The sequence below is a fragment of the Cyclopterus lumpus genome, chromosome 11, assembly GCF_009769545.1.
Source record: "Cyclopterus lumpus isolate fCycLum1 chromosome 11, fCycLum1.pri, whole genome shotgun sequence".
In the NCBI taxonomy this organism is placed as follows: domain Eukaryota; kingdom Metazoa; phylum Chordata; class Actinopteri; order Perciformes; family Cyclopteridae; genus Cyclopterus; species Cyclopterus lumpus.
Genome location: NC_046976.1, coordinates 1174836 through 1196965, shown reverse-complemented (window position 1 = coordinate 1196965; position 22130 = coordinate 1174836). Strand labels below are relative to the sequence as shown.

At 42.6% G+C, this 22130-nt stretch overlaps 1 protein-coding gene across 1 annotated transcript; it reads right to left on the bottom strand.

The window, feature by feature from the left end:
* Positions 1 to 1042: 1042 nt before the first annotated feature.
* Positions 1043 to 21876, bottom strand: LOC117739119 (histidine-rich glycoprotein-like). The gene is made up of 2 exons (XM_034545413.1): positions 20894 to 21876; positions 1043 to 1265 (listed from the first exon to the last, which is right to left on the bottom strand). The coding sequence occupies exons 1-2, from the start codon at positions 21874 to 21876 to the stop codon at positions 1043 to 1045; spliced, it is 1206 nt and encodes a 401-aa protein (XP_034401304.1).
* Positions 21877 to 22130: the final 254 nt, after the last annotated feature.

The following is a 22130-nucleotide window of genomic DNA, read 5'->3' as shown; positions in this document are numbered from 1 at the left end:
CACCATCATGATAAAGATGATTATGAGTAGCAACAAGATGGCAGCAGCCAATACTAAGAGGGCAATACCCCATCCAGGTACCCAGTCACTGCTCCCATGGCTGCTGCTGCTGCTGCTGCTGCTGCTGCTGCTGCTGCTGCTGCTACTGCTGCTGCTGATGCTGCTGCTGCTGCTGCTGCTGCTGATGCTGCTACTGCTACTGCTGATGCTGCTACTGCTGCTGCTGATGCTGCTGCTGCTGATGCCGGTGCTGCTGCTGATGCTGCTACTGCTGATGCCGGTGCTGCTGCTGATGCTGCTACTGCTGATGCTGTTGGTGCTGCTGATGCCTGATGTGTGGGGATCAATTGACTTTCCAGTTGAAACACTGTGAGAATATGTATGTTTGTCATTCAGAGTTGTTGTGTTGTTTACTGTTGGGTCACTATGGTTTGCATGAGTTGTCTTGGTGGCTGAAGATGTTGTTGTAGAATCTCGGGTTGTAGTGCCGGATGTGAGTGCCGGAGTTGTGGGTGCAGTGGTAGTTGTAGTTCTTGTGGTAGTTTTTGTTGTTGTTGAAGTAGTTGTGGGTGTAATGGTATTATAAGGCATTTTGGTTTTAATAGTTGTGGTAATTGTATGTGTTGTGGTAGTTGTAGGTGTAACGATAGTTGTAGGCATTATGGTTCTTGTAGTTGTGGTAGTTCTAATTATCTGTGTGGTAGATGTAGATGTTGTTGTTGTTGAAGGTGTGGAAGTTGTAGACGTTGTGGTTTTTGTTGTCAAAGGTGTAGGTGTTGTTGGAGTGGTGGATTTGGTTGTTGTAGATTTAATTGTAGTTGTAGGCATTATGGTTCTAGTAGTTTTGGTAGTTGTAGATGTTGTGGTTGTTGTATGTGTGGTAGTTGTAGGTGTGGCAGTTATAGTTGTAAGTGTAGTAGTTGTAGATGTAGTTGTAGGTGTAGGTGTGGTAGATGTAGTTGTAGGTGTGGTTGGTGTAGATGTGGCAGTTATAGTGATAATTGTGGTAGATGTAGTTGTAGGTGTAGTTGTGGTAGGTGTGTTATATGTAGTTGCAGGTGTGGTAGTTGTAAGTGTAGGTGTAAGTGTGGTGGTTGTATGTGTTGTAATTGTAGGTGTAGGTGTGGTAGTTGTAGGTGTAAGTGTGGTAGTGGTAGTTGTAGTTGTAGGTGTGGTAGTGGTAGTTGTAGTTGTAGGTGTGGTAGTTGTAGGTGTGGTAGTTGTAGCTGTAGTTGTAGGTGTGGTAGTTGTAGTTGTAGTTGTAGCTGTAGTTGTAGGTGTGGTAGTTGTAGTTGTAGTTGTAGGTGTGGTAGTTGTAGGTGTAGGTGTGGTAGTTGTAGGTATAGGTGTGGTAGTTGTAGTTGTAGGTGTGGTAGTTGTAGTTGTAGGTGTAGGTGTAGGTGTGGTAGTTGTAGGTGTAGGTGTGGTAGTTGTAGTTGTAGTTGTAGCTGTAGTTGTAGGTGTGGTAGTTGTAGTTGTAGTTGTAGGTGTGGTAGTTGTAGGTGTAGGTGTGGTAGTTGTAGGTGTAGGTGTGGTAGTTGTAGTTGTAGGTGTGGTAGTTGTAGTTGTAGGTGTAGGTGTAGGTGTAGGTGTGGTAGTTGTAGGTGTAGGTGTGGTAGTTGTAGTTGTAGGTGTGGTAGTTGTAGTTGTAGGTGTAGGTGTGGTAGTTGTAGTTGTAGGTGTGGTAGTTGTAGTTGTAGTTGTAGGTGTAGGTGTAGGTGTGGTAGTTGTAGGTGTAGGTGTGGTAGTTGTAGTTGTAGGTGTGGTAGTTGTAGTTGTAGGTGTAGGTGTGGTAGTTGTAGTTGTAGGTGTGGTAGTTGTAGTTGTAGGTGTAGGTGTGGTAGTTGGTATTGTAAAGTCTTCTTTTACTTTGCCATCTAAAGAAAAGAAAAGTTACTGATATGTAGAACGCTGCTTATCGAGATGAAGAAACAAATTGGAATTATACGTACAAAATTAGATCTTACCGGTATAGTCTGTGTTTATTTTGAGAGTTTGGTTTTTGAGGTTATAGACATTCCTTATGAAAAGGTTTTGGACAATAATGCTATTGATAAAGTTGGTATCGAAGACAACAGTTGCATTTGCGATCACTGATCCAGAGCTGTAAGAGAAATATGTTTACAAGAAAAATAAGTTATATACATCTATATTCCTCATTTGTGATGTTCTTTTGGCAAATATGTACATCTACTTATGTATATATATATATATATATATATATATATATATATATATATATATATATATATATATATATGCAATTATAGTCTCTTTTTTTTTAAATGCTGAAATACTAAATACCAGCCTCCAACCTGCTGTTGTTCCTCTTGTGCTTTGACCAGGAAGTGGAGTCTGTGCTGCCACTATCATCTGACATACTATATACACTCAAATGTTGTACCTTTATGATTCAGAGATTAATAATATTAATGATACCTGAACGTCATTGCGATAACACCTCTATAGAAGTCTTTTGTTGGACATATCATTATGTTGGTGCAGTTATAGACGCTTTCCAACTGCAAAAGAAGAAGAAAAAAACATGGACAAATCAACAACTCATCCTTAACTTAAATAAAGAGGTAATGGTACAGTGCAGTGACAATGGACGCTATGTACTATATTGTAATGTTGAGCACACATGTCATTACTCTTCGCCATACCTTGCAGCTGGACTGCATCCGGACTTTGTAAAACTCAAATCACAAAGCAAACCTAGCCAATGGGGAGCAAGCTAGTTTTCCCTTTACTGTGTATAGCAACAGTATTTCTATTGGTGCATTCACTACTATAATCTGTAAGTGATGTTGTAGGACAAAAATCACAACTTTGCCTGAAAGAGCTTTACAATATATATGACACCCTCACATTGAACACGAAAAATTCCCCCAAAACACACATTTAACCTCTGAAATAGAGGGATCCTTACCAGGATGGCCAGAAGTGCAATACATGTCATATGAACACTTAATGAGTCATACAGCATTACTACCTCCATTTCACTGTTGGTGTTGTGTTTTTTATGTTCATATATATACTTTTGTATATACATTTATATTTATATTTGTACGTAGTAGCAAAACAATGTTATGCTTCCATCTGTTCTACTTTGTTGTCCTTGTTTTTGGGAGGTTATTTTTGTTTTTTTGTCTATTTACGTGTATTTACGTTGAGAGCGACAGAAAATCCGCAGTCAAATTCCTTGTAGGTATACGCATACATGGCCCAAAAGCTGATTCTGATTCTGATGTATACGGAATGAACAACATAATAGAATTACAACATAGTCGAGCCATATGATATAAATGATACATATGAGCTTAAAGCAGTCAGAGAGATAGAGAGACACACATGTGTAGACATCGATATATCGATGTCTACACACACACATAGCTGAGCAACAGTATTATGATGACCTAAACCATATAAATGTAAGGCCAAATGGCTATATGCTCTTGGTTCCCCAAGCAAACAAACCCTCACTTTGTAAGAACACCTAATAGATCTTCCCTTTGAGGTTAGAATGTAAACCTTTTGTAAGTCAATATAGCTTCGCTCAGAAGGAGTGGCTTTAAAGTTACAATTGCCCCCTAACATGTAGCCCTGTGCAAACACAAGTGAAATTATATTCATTAGGATAGGATGTGGTCGCTGTATTTAGAGCCGGAGAAATTCCCACTCTAGACTATATGTTATACTTTTACATTATATAAGCGTTCAGTCATACAGTAGTTTCTGTAAGTTTTGTTTACCACATGTCCCATTCCCTCCCCACACACACACTACCAAGATTTAAAAATGTATTGTAGAAATTCTCAATATTTGGAATTAAAGAAGTCAATTTTGAGTATAGACTTGAGACAAAAATGGAATTCACTGTCCTCAATGGTAGGACAGTGTAGCCCGCCCAGGTGATACAAGGTATTTATCTTACCAGCTCATTGACGTCTTTATACATGGTCTGGTATCCTTTAGTTGATTGTTTGAGCAGTGCAGTTGTAAAAACTCTGTTGGTGATTTTAATTGGCACCGCGAAGACTTTCTTTGGAGAAGAGTTAAGCCGCTCTACACTGAGAAAGTCATGCAGGGGAAGAGACTGAAGAGACAGAAGCCCTGCAGGTTTCAGTGTGACGTCTTTTTTGTTGATTTGAGAAAAAAAACATGTAAGAGAATATCACTAACACGGAAACAAAAAGTACTGATTATGTATGTACAACCTTTAGAGATGAAGAAACAAATTGGAATTATACGTACAAAATTCAATCTTACCGATATCATCGAGGTTTAATTGGAGAGTTTGGGGTTTGAGGTTTTGAACATTCATGAGAGAAAGGTCTTGAACAATAATGCTATTGATATAGTTGGTATCGAAGACAACAGTTGTAGTTGTAGGTGTGGTAGTTGTAGTTGTAGGTGTGGTAGTTGGTATTGTAAAGTCTTCTTTTACTTTGCCAACTAAAGAAAGAAAAAAAGTTACTGATATGTAGAACGCTGCTTATCGAGATGAAGAAACAAATTGGAATTATACGTACAAAATTAGATCTTACCGGTATAGTCTATGTTTATTTTGAGAGTTTGGTTTTTGAGGTTATAGACATTCCTTATGAAAAGGTTTTGGACAATAATGCTATTGATATAGTTGGTATCGAAGACAACAGTTGCATTTGCGATCACTGATCCAGAGCTGTAAGAGAAATATGTTTACAAGAAAAATAAGTTATATACATCTATATTCCTCATTTGTGATGTTCTTTTGGCAAATATGTACATCTACTTATGTATATATATATATATATATATATATATATATATATATATATATATGCAATTATAGTCTCTTTTTTTTTAAATGCTGAAATACTAAATACCAGCCTCCAACCTGCTGTTGTTCCTCTTGTGCTTTGACCAGGAAGTGGAGTCTGTGCTGCCACTATCATCTGACATACTATATACACTCAAATGTTGTACCTTTATGATTCAGAGATTAATAATAGTAATGATACCTGAACGTCATTGCGATAACACCTCCATAGAAGTCATTTGTTGGACATGTCATTTTGTTGGTGCAGTTATAGATGCTTTCCAACTGCAAAAGAAGAAGAAAAAAACATGGACAAATCAACAACTCATCCTTAACTTAAATAAAGAGGTAATGGTACAGTGCAGTGACAATGGACGCTATGTACTATATTGTAATGTTGAGCACACATGTCATTACTGCTCGCTATACCTTGCAGCTGGACTGCATCCGGACTTTGTAAAACTCAAATCACAAAAAACCTGTGAACACTTAATCCGTCATACAGCACTACTACCTCCACGTTGCACTATTACCTCCATTTCACTGTCGGTGTTGTGTTTTATAACTGTAAAACCTCCTATCTGCAAAATGATCCCTGAAAAGTGCGGGAAAACCCAGTGGCGGCTGGACAATAGAGGGTCACGGGACCTGGCCCCACCCACCTTGAGCCACAAAATATTTAAAAAATAAAGTATAAAAAAAAAAATTATATTAATTATATTTATAAATTATACAAATTGTCAATATTTGTGTTTTGGAGATATGGAATATACCCAGTAATATCTGCGCAAAATATATGCTTTTCCTGCACGTCCTCTCCGTCTGTCTGCATGTCTCAGCTGAGCTGGGGCCAAATCGTTTTGGCCCAGAAGAGGCGGGTCTAAGAAGCAGTTTAGCCTATTACTGATCAAAGATATGAATGATTGATATACAATTTAGCCAATCAGCGTCCTAAAATAAGTTAAATTTTGGGCCAAAGTCGTCTGGCCCAAAAGCTGCGTGTTCTCGTCAGGCGCTTTTCTTTCTTCTTTTTTATTTACGACATGACGGCCAGCGTTCTCTACCCGACCCGGTCAAATCAACGGGGACCGATCCAGCATAGACAGTTACGGGAGTAAAGGACACAAAGCACTTGTTGGAAGAATTAATAAAACATGAGAACACCGGGACACACATGATAACTCCTCAAGCAGCCATATTGAGCAAAGTGAACGTCACTACCAGCTGGACCACGGACACAGGTTGAGGTGAAGAAACACAAAGAGGAGGTGGATCAAAACAGGCTCACTTTAACCCTACAAGGTTCATAGGGCCATCTTAATATATAAGCATGTTCTATCAGATTTTATATATATATATATATATATATATATATATATATATATATATGTGATTTATACTATACAATATTTATATGTTATTATAATATATATATAATATATTTATGATATGTATCATAATATACTGAATTGTACTGAATTGTATGACTAATATGTCCTTATTAATCAGTTTCGGAATAAATGTTAAGTATTTAACTACAAAGTAGAAATGCGTGTTTGATACTTGTTTGCATTGAATCACACTGGGATGTTTGCTGAAATTAATTGGATGGCCCAACCAAAAAAGATTCCACCAGCCGCCACTGGGGAAACCTCTTATCTGCACTTTGTGTATTTTCCTTTTTTTTCTTTTTTTCTTTTTTCTTCTATTTAGTATTATGTTCAATAAACCCTGATGAATAGCAGCCCACGGACTGAAGCTACCTTGCCCGGACAAGGGAAACCGGGGCACCCTCCCGGAGCCAGACCCAGGAGGGGAGCTTGTCGGCGAGCGTCTGGTGGCCGGGCTTTCGCCCATGGGACCGGGTCGGGCTCAGCCCTGAAAAAACACCATAGAGCAGCAGTCACCCTGTGGACCCACCACACGCAGGGAGAATTATCGGGGTCGGGTGCTATGTAGACCGGGCGGCGGGCCAGGCGGGAGAGCTGGGCGGGCCGATCGCCGGCAGCATAGACTAGCTCTAGGGACGTGGAACGTCACCTCACTAGCGGGGAAAGAGCCGGAGCTGGTGCAGGAGGTGGAGCGGTACCAGCTAGATATAGTTGGGCTCACCTCCACGCACAGCATGGGCTCTGGAACCAAGCTCCTGGAGAAGGGTTGGACTTTGTCCTTTTCTGGAGTTGCCCAGGGTGAGAGGCGCCGGGCGGGAGTGGGGATACTCACGAGCCCCCGGCTGAGCGCCGCTGTGTTGGAGTTTTCCCCGGGGAACGAGAGGGTTGCCTCCCTGCGCCTACGGGTTGCGGGGAGTAAGGCTCTGACTGTTGTTTGTGCTTATGCACCGAACAGCATTTCGGAGTATCCGGCCTTCTTGGAGTCGGTGGGAGGGGTCCTGGAAAGGGCACCGCATGCCGACTCCATAGTTCTCCTGGGAGACTTCAACGCTCACGTGGGCAATGACAGAGAAACCTGGCGGGGCGTGATTGGGAGGAACGGCTTGCCCGATCTGAACCCGAATGGTGTTTTGTTGTTGGACTTCTGTGCTAGCCACAGTTTGTCCTTAATGAACACCATTTTCGAACATAAGGTGGCTCATAAGTGTACCTGGTACCAGAACACCTTAGGCCGGAGATCAATGATCAACTTTGTAATCGTATCATCTGATCTGCGGCCGTATGTCTTGGACACTCGGGTGAAGAGAGGAGCAGAGCTGTCAACTGATCACCACCTGGTGGTGAGTTGGATCTGATGGCGGGGGAGTCGGCTAGAAAGACCTGGCAAGCCCAAACGTGTAGTGAGGGTGAACTGGGAACGTCTGGCAGAGGATCCTGTCCGGGAGGTCTTCAACTCCCACCTCCGGAAGAACTTCTCACAAATCCCGATGTGAGGTTCGAGACATGGAATCCGAGTGGACCTTGTTCAAAGCCTCTATTGTGGACGCGGCTGCTCGGGGCTTTGGCCAGAAGGTCATCGGTGCCTGTCGTGGCGGTAACCCGAGAACCCGGTGGTGGACACCGGGGGTGAGGGAAGCCGTCAAACTGAAGAAGGAGGCCTTTCGGGCCTGGCTGGCCCAGGGGTCTCCTGAAGCAGCTGACGGGTACCGGCGGGCCAGAAGGGCTGCAGCTGCGATGGTCGCGGAGGCTAAAACTTGGGCATGGGAGGAGTTCGGGGAGGCCATGGAGAAGGACTTTCGGTTGGCCTCAAGGAAGTTCTGGCAAACCATCCGACGGCTCAGGAAGGGAAAGCAGGGTCTACCCCAGGCTGTTCTCAGCAGGGGGGGGGAATTGCTGACCCGGACTGGGGACATCGTCGGGCGGTGGAAAGAGCAATTTGAGGAACTCCTAAACCCGGCCAAAATGTCCCCCAGAGAGGGAGAAGCGCCGGAAGACTTTGGGGTGGTTTCACCCATATCCCTGGCAGAGGTCGCTAAGGTAGTCAAAAAGCTCCTTGGTGGCAAGGCGCCAGGGGTGGATGAGATCCGCCCTGAGATGCTGAAAGCGCTGGACATTGTTGGGCTGTCTTGGTTGACACGCCTTTTCAGTGTCGCATGGGGGTCGGGAACAGTGCCCATGGACTGGCAGACCGGGGTGGTGGTTCCCATCTTCAAGAAGGGGGACCGGAGAGTGTGCTCGAACTATCGTGGTATCACACTGCTCAGCCTCCCGGGAAAAGCTTATGCCAGGGTGCTGGAGAGGAGGCTCCGACCGCTTGTCGAACCTCGGATTCAAGACGAGTGCGGATTCCGTCCCGGTCGTGGAATAGTGGACCAGCTCTTTACCCTCGCAAGATTACTGTATTACTGTAGGGGTCCTGGGAGTTTGCCCAACCAGTTTACATGTGCTTTGTAAACGTGGAGAAGGCTTTCGACCGGGTCCCTCTGGGTTTTTTGTGGGGGGTGCTGCGGGAGTATGTGGTGCCGGACCCGTTGGCACGGGCCATCCGGTCTCTGTACGCCTGCAGTAGGAGCTGTGTTCGTCTCCTCGGTAGTAAGTCAGACACGTTCCCGGTGGGTGTTGGCCTCCGCCAGGGCTGCCCTTTATCACCGGTCCTGTTCGTGACCTTCATGGACAGGATATCTAGGCGCAGCCAGGGGGCGGGAGAGGATCCGGTTCGGGAGTCTCGGGATCGCCTCTCTGCTGTTCGCGGATGATGTGGTCCTGTTTGCCTCCTCGGACCGTGACCTCCAGCATTCACTGGGGCGTTTTGGAGCCGAGTGTGAAGCGGCAGGGATGAGAGTTAGCACCTCCAAATCTGAGGCCATGGTGCTCTGCCGGAAACCGGCGGATTGCTCCCTCCAGGTGGGGGCAAACTGCCTACCCCAAGCGAAGGAGTTCAAGTATCTCGGGGTCTTGTTCACGAGTGAGGGTAAGGTGGAGCGGGAGATGGACAGGCGGATCGGTGCGGCTGCAGCAGTAAAACAGGCGCTGTACCGGTCCGTCTTGGTGAAGAGGGAGCTGAGCCGGAAGGCAAAGCTCTCCATTTACTGGTCGGTCTACGTTCCAACCCTCACCTATGGTCACGAACTCTGGGTTGTGACCGAAAGAACGAGATCTCGGATACAAGCGGCCGAAATGAGCTTCCTCCGTAGGGTGGCCGGGCTCAGCCTTAGAGATAGGGTAAGAAGCTCGGACATCAGGGGGGAGCTTGGAGTCGAGTCGCTGCTCCTTCGTGTCGAAAGGAGTCAGCTGAGGTGGTTCGGCATCTAGTCAGGATGCCTCCTGGACGCCTCCCATTAGAGGTTTTCCGGGCACGTCCAACTGGTAGGAGGCCCCGGGGAAGACCGAGGACACGCTGGAGGGATTATATCTCCCGGCTGGCCTTGGAACGCCTCGGGATCCCCCAGAATGAGCTGGAAAGTGTTGCGGGTGAGAGGGAAGCCTGGGTCGGCCTGCTGAACCTGCTGCCACCGCGACCCGACCCCGGATAAGCGGGTGATAATGGATGGATGGATAGTATTATGTATTAGGTATCCTTAAACGAATAGCATTCTGCAAGAAAACTAGTTTTCTCAAAAAGATGCATTTTTGAGATAGGAGGTGTTGCTCTTCGGCCAATCGATATATGCTTTTGTAAATACATTTATATTTGTACATAGTAGCTAAAATATCATTATCTAGTGTTCATCTTACCAGGTCATTGACGTCTTTATACATGGTCTGGTATTCTTCAGATGATTGGTTGAGCAGTGCATGTGTGAAAACGTTGTTGGTGATATTCATTGGCACGATGAAGACTCTCTTTGTAGTGGTAGTTGTAGGTGTGGTAGTTGTAGTTGTAGTTGTAGGTGTGGTAGTTGTAGTTGTAGGTGTGGTAGTTGTAGTTGTAGGTGTAGGTGTGGTAGTTGTAGTTGTAGGTGTGGTAGTTGTAGTTATAGTTGAAGGTGTGGTAGTTGGTATTGTAGAGTATTCTTTTACTTTGCCATCTAAAGAAAAGAAAAAAAGATACTGACATGTAGAACGCTGCTTTTCAAGATGAAGAAACAAATTGGAATTATACGTACAAAATTAGATCTTACCGGTATAGTCTGTGTTTATTTTGAGAGTTTGGTTTTTGAGGTTAAAGACATTCCTTATGAAAAACATTTGGACAATAATGCTATTGATATAGTTGGTATCGAAGACAACAGTTGCATTTGCGATCACTGATCCAGAGCTGTAAGAGAAATATGTTTACAAGAAAAATAAGTTATATACATCTATATTCCTCATTTGTAATGTTCTTTTGGCAAATATGTACATCTACTTATGTATATATATATATATATATATATATATATATATATATATATATATATATATATATATATATATATATAAATGCAATTATAGTCTCTTTTTTTTTAAAATGCTGAAATACTAAATACCAGCCTCCAACCTGCTGTTGTTCCTCTTGTGCTTTGACCAGGAAGTGGAGTCTGTGCTGCCACTATCATCTGACATACTATATACACTCAAATGTTGTACCTTTATGATTCAGAGATTAATAATAGTAATGATACCTGAACGTCATTGCGATAACACCTCTATAGAAGTCATTTGTTGGACATATCATTATGTTGGTGCAGTTATAGACGCTTTCCAACTGCAAAAGAAGAAGAAAAAAACATGGACAAATCAACAACTCATCCTTAACTTAAATAAAGAGGTAATGGTACAGTGCAGTGACAATGGACGCTATGTACTATATTGTAATGTTGAGCACACATGTCATTACTCTTCGCCATACCTTGCAGCTGGACTGCATCCGGACTTTGTAAAACTCAAATCACAAAGCAAACCTAGCCAATGGGGAGCAAGCTAGTTTTCCCTTTACTGTGTATAGCAACAGTATTTCTATTGGTGCATTCACTACTATAATCTGTAAGTGATGTTGTAGGACAAAAATCACAACTTTGCCTGAAAGAGCTTTACAATATATATGACACCCTCACATTGAACACGAAAAATTCCCCCAAAACACACATTTAACCTCTGAAATAGAGGGATCCTTACCAGGATGGCCAGAAGTGCAATACATGTCATATGAACACTTAATGAGTCATACAGCATTACTACCTCCATTTCACTGTTGGTGTTGTGTTTTTTATGTTCATATATATACTTTTGTGTATACATTTATATTTATATTTGTACGTAGTAGCAAAACAATGTTATGCTTCCATCTGTTCTACTTTGTTGTCCTTGTTTTTGGGAGGTTATTTTTGTTTTTTTGTCTATTTACGTGTATTTACGTTGAGAGCGACAGAAAATCCGCAGTCAAATTCCTTGTAGGTATACGCATACATGGCCCAAAAGCTGATTCTGATTCTGATGTATACGGAATGAACAACATAATAGAATTACAACATAGTCGAGCCATATGATATAAATGATACATATGAGCTTAAAGCAGTCAGAGAGATAGAGAGACACACATGTGTAGACATCGATATATCGATGTCTACACACACACATAGCTGAGCAACAGTATTATGATGACCTAAACCATATAAATGTAAGGCCAAATGGCTATATGCTCTTGGTTCCCCAAGCAAACAAACCCTCACTTTGTAAGAACACCTAATAGATCTTCCCTTTGAGGTTAGAATGTAAACCTTTTGTAAGTCAATATAGCTTCGCTCAGAAGGAGTGGCTTTAAAGTTACAATTGCCCCCTAACATGTAGCCCTGTGCAAACACAAGTGAAATTATATTCATTAGGATAGGATGTGGTCGCTGTATTTAGAGCCGGAGAAATTCCCACTCTAGACTATATGTTATACTTTTACATTATATAAGCGTTCAGTCATACAGTAGTTTCTGTAAGTTTTGTTTACCACATGTCCCATTCCCTCCCCACACACACACTACCAAGATTTAAAAATGTATTGTAGAAATTCTCAATATTTGGAATTAAAGAAGTCAATTTTGAGTATAGACTTGAGACAAAAATGGAATTCACTGTCCTCAATGGTAGGACAGTGTAGCCCGCCCAGGTGATACAAGGTATTTATCTTACCAGCTCATTGACGTCTTTATACATGGTCTGGTATCCTTTAGTTGATTGGTTGAGCAGTGCAGTTGTAAAAACTCTGTTGGTGATTTTAATTGGCACCGCGAAGACTTTCTTTGGAGAAGAGTTAAGCCGCTCTACACTGAGAAAGTCATGCAGGGGAAGAGACTGAAGAGACAGAAGCCCTGCAGGTTTCAGTGTGACGTCTTTTTTGTTGATTTGAGAAAAAAAACATGTAAGAGAATATCACTAACACGGAAACAAAAAGTACTGATTATGTATGTACAACCTTTAGAGATGAAGAAACAAATTGGAATTATTATTGATTTGAGAAAAAAAACATGTAACAGAATATCACTAACATTAACAGTTTCCAATCAACGTCAAACGTGTCACTGCAAAGCATTTAGGACAAAATGGACAAGTTCTTAAAGTGCTCAAAAGAATGTCATTTTTAACATTTACAAGTCCATGGCAACTGGAAAACTCTGAGAAAGATTGTGTGATATGATTGAAAGCCACTATATGGACTTTGTGTTGAGATTGCCAAAAACTGTACAGATTAAAATGGGGCCATTAACAGGCCACTGACACTTGATTTATACCTGCATGTCTATATTACCTATTTTAATATTTTGGCATTTAAAAGCTTTAGTCTCTTGAGCATGTTCAATGAAGTATTCTTATTTAAATGTACTAAAAGGTAATTGAGCAGGACATCTAACTTTCTTTGAGAACTTGTAAATGACACAAATATCAACCATTTCATTCTTCCAACCAGTTAGCAATGCATGAGTATTCCTTACCTGAACTAGCCATGGTCACTAAACACACAGTCCACAGCCATCTCAGTTGTACCATGGTGAATACAAGACCGTAAATGTTCGTCCAATATTGCTCTGATGGTCTGTGCTACGTTGCTGCTTGATTATATGAATGGTGTTGTTATCTTTCATGTCAAGGGTTTTATTCACTCAGGATAAGAATGGGCAGGGATTAGAGGCTGGTCCACAAATGAATGATATCTCCTCTACGTTACTGATTCTATGATTCATACGTAAATGCAAATCTGCATCACATAAAGGTTTACTTTGAAAAACAGGGTTTAATTTAGCTTGTGTAGAGTAGATATGTTTGTATGTGTAATCTTTTTTATCACTTTACTATGATTCAATTTAATTGCAAAAAGGGTGTAGCAGGAGCATGTTGTACTGTATGCTATTTAGCAGGGTTGATTGTCAAAAGAAAAGCACTGGGAGAATGCTTACTTTATGTTGTAAATGAATGTAGTGAAACCACACTCCACAGGATGACTTGAGTTGCACACACAGCTGTTATTATTTGTAACCGACCTGGTTAAATAAAGGCTAATAAAATGTACCTGTATCTAGCTCTGTTTGTAAATGTTACTCATCACATAAATATTAGTTAAGACACTAAACATAGAAAAATATGTTCAGATAGCTGATTTATTTGACAATAAAATAAAAGTTTTTCTTAATAAGATAAGCATACTGTATATACTATACTACGACTAAAATCAAATAAGAGCTACTAACTTACACGTGCCAAGGTGCTGAACAAGTGTTCAGAAATATGACTTTGCAGGTCTTTGTACTCCTCTGTTGTCTGTCGTACTCGTGGTGATAATTAAAATTAAACATTTTAAATATTTAAATAACATTTTTAGAACAGTTGCCATTTTTAATGTTAAGGCATAAACGTCTGTTTGTTAAAAATATAAGTAACTTTATATAGTATATATATAGGAGGAGGCACCGTGTGTCCAGGTGTTAGAAGGAGGCGCCATGTGTCCAGGTGTTAGGAGGAGGCGCCATGTGTCCAGGTGTTAGGACGTATTAGGAGGAGGAGCCGTGTGTCCAGGTGTTAGAAGGAGGCGCCATGTGTCCAGGTGCTAGGAGGAGGCGCCATGTGTCCAGGTGTTAGGAGGAGGCACCGTGTGTCCAGGTGTTAGAAGGAGGCGCCATGTGTCCAGGTGTTAGGAGGAGGCGCCATGTGTCCAGGTGTTAGGACGTATTAGGAGGAGGAGCCGTGTGTCCAGGTGTTAGGAGGAGGCGCCGTGTGTCCAGGTGTTAGGAGGAGGCACCATGTGTCCAGGTGTTAGGAGGAGGCACCATGTGTCCAGGTGTTAGGAGGAGGCACCGTGTGTCCAGGTGTTAGGAGGAGGCGCCATGTGTCCAGGTGTTAGGACGTATTAGGAGGAGGCGCCGTGTGTCCAGGTGTTAGGAGGAGGCGCCGTGTGTCCAGGTGTTAGGACGTATTAGGAGGAGGCGCCGTGTGTCCAGGTGTTAGGAGGAGGCGCCGTGTGTCCAGGTGCTAGGAGGAGGCACCGTGTGTCCAGGTGTTAGGAGGAGGCACCGTGTGTCCAGGTGTTAGGAGGAGGCGCCATATGTCCAGGTGTTAGGAGGAGGCGCCATGTGTCCAGGTGCTAGGAGGAGGCACCATGTGTCCAGGTGCTAGGAGGAGGCACCGTGTGTCCAGGTGTTAGGAGGAGGCGCCATGTGTCCAGGTGTTAGGACGTATTAGGAGGAGGCGCCATGTGTCCAGGTGCTAGGAGGAGGCGCCATGTGTAAAGGTGTTAGGAGGAGGCACCGTGTGTCCAGGTGTTAGGAGGAGGCGCCATGTGTCCAGGTGCTAGGAGGAGGCACCATGTGTCCAGGTGCTAGGAGGAGGCACCGTGTGTCCAGGTGTTAGGAAGAGGCGCCATGTGTCCAGGTGTTAGGAGGAGGCACCGTGTGTCCAGGTGCTAGGAGGAGGCACCATGTGTCCAGGTGTTAGGAGAAGGCACCGTGTGTCCAGGTGTTAGGAGGAGGCGCCATGTGTCCAGGTGTTAGGAGGAGGCACCGTGTGTCCAGGTGTTAGGAGGAGGCACCGTGTGTCCAGGTGTTAGGAGGAGGCGCCGTGTGTCCAGGTGTTAGGAGGAGGCGCCATGTGTCCAGGTGTTAGGACGTATTAGGAGGAGGCGCCATGTGTCCAGGTGTTAGGAGGAGGCGCCATGTGTCCAGGTGTTAGGACGTATAAGGAGAAGGCGCCATGTGTCCAGGTGCTAGGAGGAGGCGCCATGTGTCCAGGTGCTAGGAGGAGGCGCCATGTGTCCAGGTGTTAGGAGGAGGCACCGTGTGTCCAGGTGTTAGGAGGAGGCACCGTGTGTCCAGGTGTTAGGAGGAGGCACCATGTGTCCAGGTGTTAGGAGGAGGCACCGTGTGTCCAGGTGTTAGGAGGAGGCACCGTGTGTCCAGGTGTTAGGAGGAGGCACCGTGTGTCCAGGTGTTAGGAGGAGGCACCATGTGTCCAGGTGTTAGGAGGAGGCACCATGTGTCCAGGTGTTAGGAGGAGGCGCCATGTGTCCAAACTGCTTCTGTGACTTTTTAGATGGGCAAGTGGTACCTTGCTTGTTAGCCCCTCCCATCAGTGTATGAATAGGTATGAATGGGCGAATGATGACTTGTAGTGTTAAAGCACTTTGAGTGGTCAGAAGACCATAGAAAAGATCTATACAAGTACAGACCATTTACTAAGTCAGACCAGTTACATTTACTAAAGAGATGTCAACAGAACTGAATGTGGAATTACTCATCTCTCTTGTCAGACAGTAATTGCCTCATTTATACTGACATGTTTCAAAGCTGTAAATTATGTTTGCAACAAAATACTGTAAAGTATATTGTATAATTAATATTGTCATCTGTCTACTCTAATAACGTTTGACTTAAAGATAAATGTTTTGTGTTGCTCAGTCACTTTTTATTACCTGTAATAAAGGATTACATTTATAAATGGACCAGGGTTTTTTACCCTTCTGCATGCATGTTTTTCATATCACCTGTTTGAGTAATTACTAAAGCCTTTGTGAGAGAACATGTTATATTTGTCTAATACGACAAGATCAGTAATTGTCAATTTGTAATGGAAATGTCAAAAAAAAAAGTAGCTGAAGTCATTATAATCTCCTCCAATGATCATGTGTGCTAGTTATTTTTGAAATGCTTCTACTTTAATACAAAGTTGCGTACACATAATCTTTTCCTTAGTTTTGTTATTAAGGCTATACAAATGACAACAACAAAAAAAGCGTTATCCAATTTGAAAACCAGGATTATCCATGAACCCTCATCTGAAGAGAATAACTCAACAATGTCTCATTGAAACATATTAAGCAGGATGGCGCCACCTCCTGATTGTTGAGAGGCATGCAATAAATAACATTGGTCTCTTTCACCTGATTGAGTCTCTTGTAAAAATGTCTTGAGAACTTTCAAATTGAGTTCCTTGTTATTACTGTCACGAATCCTCCAAAAGTGACAAAACAGCACCAAATGATTGTGTGATAAAGAAAATGGAGTTTCTTTGATTTATTGAGCAGACTATGTGGGGAGTGAAGAACCAGTCAGATGAGGAGAGAGAGGCCCTTCAAGCTGCTAGGACAGATGTAGGCTTTGGCGTGCTTGAACCGGCGTGAGTTGCATTTATATGTGGTTAAGAACAAGTCTATTGTGTTGTCTATTGGAAGAGCTGGATGTAGTCAGAAAGTGATGATGATGATGATGATGATGATGATGATGATGATTTATGACTGTTAATAAGTGGATCATTTATATCTCTCAGTTGAACATGAAGAGGTTAATGGCCAACGGACGAGAGCTCAACAGATGTGCGGATGCTTTTCAGGATAAGCCAGACATAATATATCTCTGGGGGACATTTCCACCAACTGGGCTTAGGCCTGGTCCTAGCTAAGATGAGCCAACTTTGCATTCTAAGTCTGACCAAATAGCTACAACGGTTGCATCATCCTAAACGTAAGCCTTCTTCTGGCTTAGACTGGCTGTAAGTATTTCACCTTGTCAGAAGCAGGCGTCGAGTCCAAATAGGCTGTTCCTAAATAAATAACTTATAGCCTAACTACAGCGTATGTAGTATGAGGAGGATGAATAAGGAGAACCAGCTGCTCTTCACAGGCTCCTCTCATCACCATTGTCACTGATGTTTGGTAGATGAGTACCAATGATGATCATCTGCTGTAGAGCTCTGCTGTCCTGGGCCATACACATCCCACGCCAGTTTGTGATGCTGCAGTCAGGATGCTTTCTATTGCTCCTCCGTAAAAGTTAGCAGGAACTTTACACGAGACTTTTGCCTTCTTAAGTCTTCGCAATAATGTTTTTTCTCAAAAACGTTTATGAGCTTTCTTCACCAGGATGGAGATCTGTGAAGACCATATAAGGATGTTTATGATGAGCCTTCTCCTTTTCTCTAAAATCAACAATAAAACAATGCTTTTACTGACGTTAGCAGTAGGTTGTTCTCTGAGCTCCACTCTGAAGGTCCTCTCTATATTAAGTCTCATTGTTGTTTGTAATTAAACCGATAACAGTGTCGTCTGCAAACTTCACAACATGTTTGAGGGAGGACGGAGTGAACTTTTTACTTTCTTTTTCGATGTTGATGAGTGTAGTTTTATGTAGTAAATGTAACAAAGACTATGGGAGCTACCAGCCGCCGCATCTGCAAGCCCGTCGTTACTATAGTTGGGACTAAAGTTATTAGGGACAGAAGACATTGAGAAGTTGTGATTTGACTGAAGAGATATATTTGAACTTATTAAAGATCTTTCACCGAACACACAGTTTGTCGGACCATAACGTAGCATTGTCACCCATGTTGCAGTTAATAGCACATTGTTTTTACACAAACTTCAATTTCAAAATACAGTTAGGGACATGATATGCGTCTACAAGTCCACCGCCTGTCGGGCAGGGTGTCACTTGCACTGACCCACCACCTTGCAGGTATGCTCGTCTCCCCACTGAAGTGGAGCTTCTGCCAGACTTTCGGTATTCTTGGCATCGTGGGCTGCGTCAATGAGACCCCGGATCCAGGCACTATCTTTGAGGGTTGGGGGTTCCTTTTCTGATGTGAGTTTGGGCCATCATGGGTCCAAGGAGTGCTTGCTGTGAGGCGACACTGGGTGGCCCCATGGTACTGATGTAAATGCAACTGACTCTTTTCAGAGGGTTCCCCAGGGTGATTGGTGCCATGGATTGCCCCCACATTCCAATCTTCACATGTCTGGGTGAGAATAAGCTGATTATGTCAATTGTAAGTCATTCAACAGCCTCACTGTTCAGGTAAATCCTGCAATGCTAATTTGCAATGCACATTTGACATTGAACTTGCACATGAATATCAATATCTTGCTTGAACTTTGATTTTCTATTCATCTTATTTTCATCCAGTGTACATGGTAGTTGGTAGTCTCACATGTGTCTTTTGTCATGTATGCTCACTGTAAAACAATACTTTCCCTTAGGGCATAAATTAAATAGCCTACCCTATCTGAAGGATAAATAAGGATACTCATTGTTTGGTCATACTGGCACGTTGCCTGCATGGACACAACGGGTTTTCAGAAAATACAGCAACCTGTGTAATTTAAGGTCAAAGGTCAGCACGTACTGAAATATATCTCCCAACCCTGGATTCCATTTAAATGCCCATTGAACCTTCCACAAGATAACAGCATTACAATCATGAAATATTTGGAACCCCAATAGCTTTTGCATAAAGCTTATGATGGTAAATGGACTATCGGAGTCGGGGATCGAACCGTCCTATTTATCTGATTGAAGGACGACCCGCTCTAGCACAGTCGCACTAATAACAATTGTTGAGGCAAGGCGCTCTGGGTCAGTCCAGTTCAGCAGGTCAGAGACTGTGGCACTGCACTAAGCACTATGGCAACGATACAATAAATATATTTTTTGTTGTGTTCTTTAAACAATATTTTGTGATACTGATTACGGCCATATTCCTTATTTATCTTTAGTGCTGTTCAGTGGAGTATTACTCAGGGACATGCCTGCAAGTAGCGGTTATGCCTGCAAGTACATCCTAAGTCCATGGTCTGACCTTGATGCAGGGCCACAAACAAGATATGAGGTCCTTTCCAAAACTAAGGTCTCCATAGAAATGACCTTTGGGATCCTGAAAGCAGGCTTCAACTGCCTGTGTGGGCTCAGAGTGGCCCGAGACGGAGATGACCCATAATTAAGGTATGTGTCCTCCACATTGCTAGAGAGGGCCCCGCTTGACAAACAACAGGCTTTTTTTCTTTTGATTTTCAAGTCTTTAATTATTATCTTTTGTTCTCCCGTTCCTGTGACAAATCAGAATTCAGAAACAGAATTATAGACATTCCTAAATGAGACAAACGCTATTAGTATTAGTACAGTGATGATTACTGTGTCTTTATTAGTATTAGTACAGTGATGATTACTATGTCTTTATTAGTATTAGTACAGTGATGATAACTGTGTCTTTATTAGTATTAGTACAGTGATGATTACTGTGTATTTATTACTATTAGTACAGTGAGGATAGCTGTCTTTATTAGTATTAATACAGTGATGATAACTGTGTATTTATTAGTATTAGTACAGTGATGATAACTGTCTTTATTAGTATTAATACAGTGATGATAACTGTGTATTTATTAGTATTAGTACAGTGATGATAACTGTAAATTTATTAGTATTAGTACAGTGATGATAACTGTCTTTATTAGTATTAGTACAGTGATGATTACTGTGTCTTTATTAGTATTAGTACAGTGATGATTACTGTGTCTTTATTAGTATTAGTACAGTGGTGATAACTGTCTTTATTAGTATTAATACAGTGATGATAACTGTGTATTTATTAGTATTAGTACAGTGATGATAACTGTCTTTATTAGTATTAATACAGTGATGATAACTGTGTATTTATTAGTATTAGTACAGTGATGATAACTGTATATTTATTAGTATTAGTACAGTGATGATAACTGTCTTTATTAGTATTAGTACAGTGATGATTACTGTGTCTTTATTAGTATTAGTACAGTGATGCTTACTGTGTCTTTATTAGTATTAGTACAGTGATGATAACTGTCTTTATTAGTATTAGTACAGTGATGATAACTGTGTCTTTATTAGTATTAGTACAGTGATGATAACTGTGTATTTATTAGTATTAGTACAGTGATGATAACTGTGTCTTTATTAGTATTAGTACAGTGATGATAACTGTCTTTATTAGTATTAGTACAGTGATGATAACTGTGTCTTTATTAGTATTAGTACAGTGATGATAACTGTGTCTTTATTAGTATTAGTACAGTGATGATTACTGTGTCTTTATTAGTATTAGTACAGTGATGATAACTGTGTATTTATTAGTATTAGTACAGTGATGATTACTGTCTTTATTAGTATTAGTACAGTGATGATAACTGTGTCTTTATTAGTATTAGTACAGTGATGATAACTGTCTTTATTAGTATTAGTACAGTGATCATGTGTGCAGACACAAACTTCTTAAAAGTCTCTCCAGCTGTTAATGCCGACTTATGGCTGATCAAACCGGTGTCGCTTTATGTGACACTTAAGAGGAAAGGAGGTCTCGTTTCTCTAAAAACATATTTCTTTGTTTTCCTCTCTCCTCGCATTGTTTCCTCAAGGAAAAGCTGTAAGTGAGGGAACTGTGGATGAGATTTAGAGACTTGGGATGTACCCCGAGTCTGTGTCTTGTGTTTTCTAACGTCTGCTTCCTGTGCCTGGGATCTACTGTCTGCTTCCTGTGCCTGGGATCTACTGTCTGCTTCATGTGCCTGGGATCTACTGTCTGCTTCCTGTGCCTGGGATCTACTGTCTGCTTCATGTGCCTGTGATCTACTGTCTGCTTCATGTGCCTGTGATCTACTGTCTGCTTCATGTGCCTGGGATCTACTGTCTGCTTCATGTGCCTGTGATCTACTGTCTGCTTCCTGTGCCTGGGATCTACTGCCTGATTCATGTGCCTGTGATCTACTGTCTGCTTCATGTGCCTGTGATCTACTGTCTGCTTCCTGTGCCTGGGATCTACTGCCTGCTTCATGTGCCTGTGATCTACTGTCTGCTTCCTGTGCCTGGGATCTACTGTCTGCTTCATGTGCATGTGATCTACTGTCTGCTTCCTGTGCCTGGGATCTACTGCCTGCTTCATGTGCCTGGGATCTACTGGCTGCTTCAAGTGCCTGGGATCTACTGTCTGCTTCATGTGCCTGTGATCTACTGTCTGCTTCCTGTGCCTGGGATCTACTGCCTGCTTCATGTGCCTGGGATCTACTGGCTGCTTCAAGTGCCTGGGATCTACTGTCTGCTTCATGTGCCTGTGATCTACTGTCTGCTTCCTGTGCATGGGATCTACTGTCTGATTCATGTGCCTGTGATCTACTGTCTGCTTCCTGTGCCTGGGATCTACTGTCTGCTTCATGTGCCTGTGATCTACTGTCTGCTTCCTGTGCCTGTGATCTACTGTCTGCTTCATATGCCTGTGATCTACTGTCTGCTTCATGTGCCTGTGATCTACTGTCTGCTTCCTGTGCTTGGGATCTACTGTCTGCTTCATGTGCCTGTGATCTACTGTCTGCTTCCTGTGCCTGGGATCTACTGTCTGCTTCCTGTGCCTGTGATCTACTGTCTGCTTCCTGTGCCTGTGATCTACGGTCTGCTTCCTGTGCTTGAGATCTACTGTCTGCTTCATGTGCCTGTGATCTACTGTCTGCTTCCTGTCCTGTGCTTGGGATCTACTGTCTGCTTCCTCTGCCTGGGATCTACTGTCTGCTTCCTCTGCCTGGGATCTACTGTCTGCTTCCTCTGCCTGGGATCTACTGTCTGCACCCGGTCTTCACTCCTTCTCCGTCATGTCGTCCTCAAGCCACATCATTGCCATCCAGCCTGTCTCCCACCCATAGAAGATAGAGCATGTCTTTTTTATTTGTCCGGTATACGCAAGAG

What these genes read in the sequence shown, in the direction of transcription:
- LOC117739119 (XM_034545413.1), bottom strand. Translation starts at nt 21,876, where the DNA reads ATGAAGCAGACAGTAGATCTCAAGCACAGGAAGCAGACCGTAGATCAC. An exon ending in CCCAGGCACAGGAAGCAGAC is followed by an intron (nt 1,266 to 20,893) that starts GTTAGAAAACAC and finishes CTACAACTACAG; the next exon opens with CTACAACTACAACTACAACT.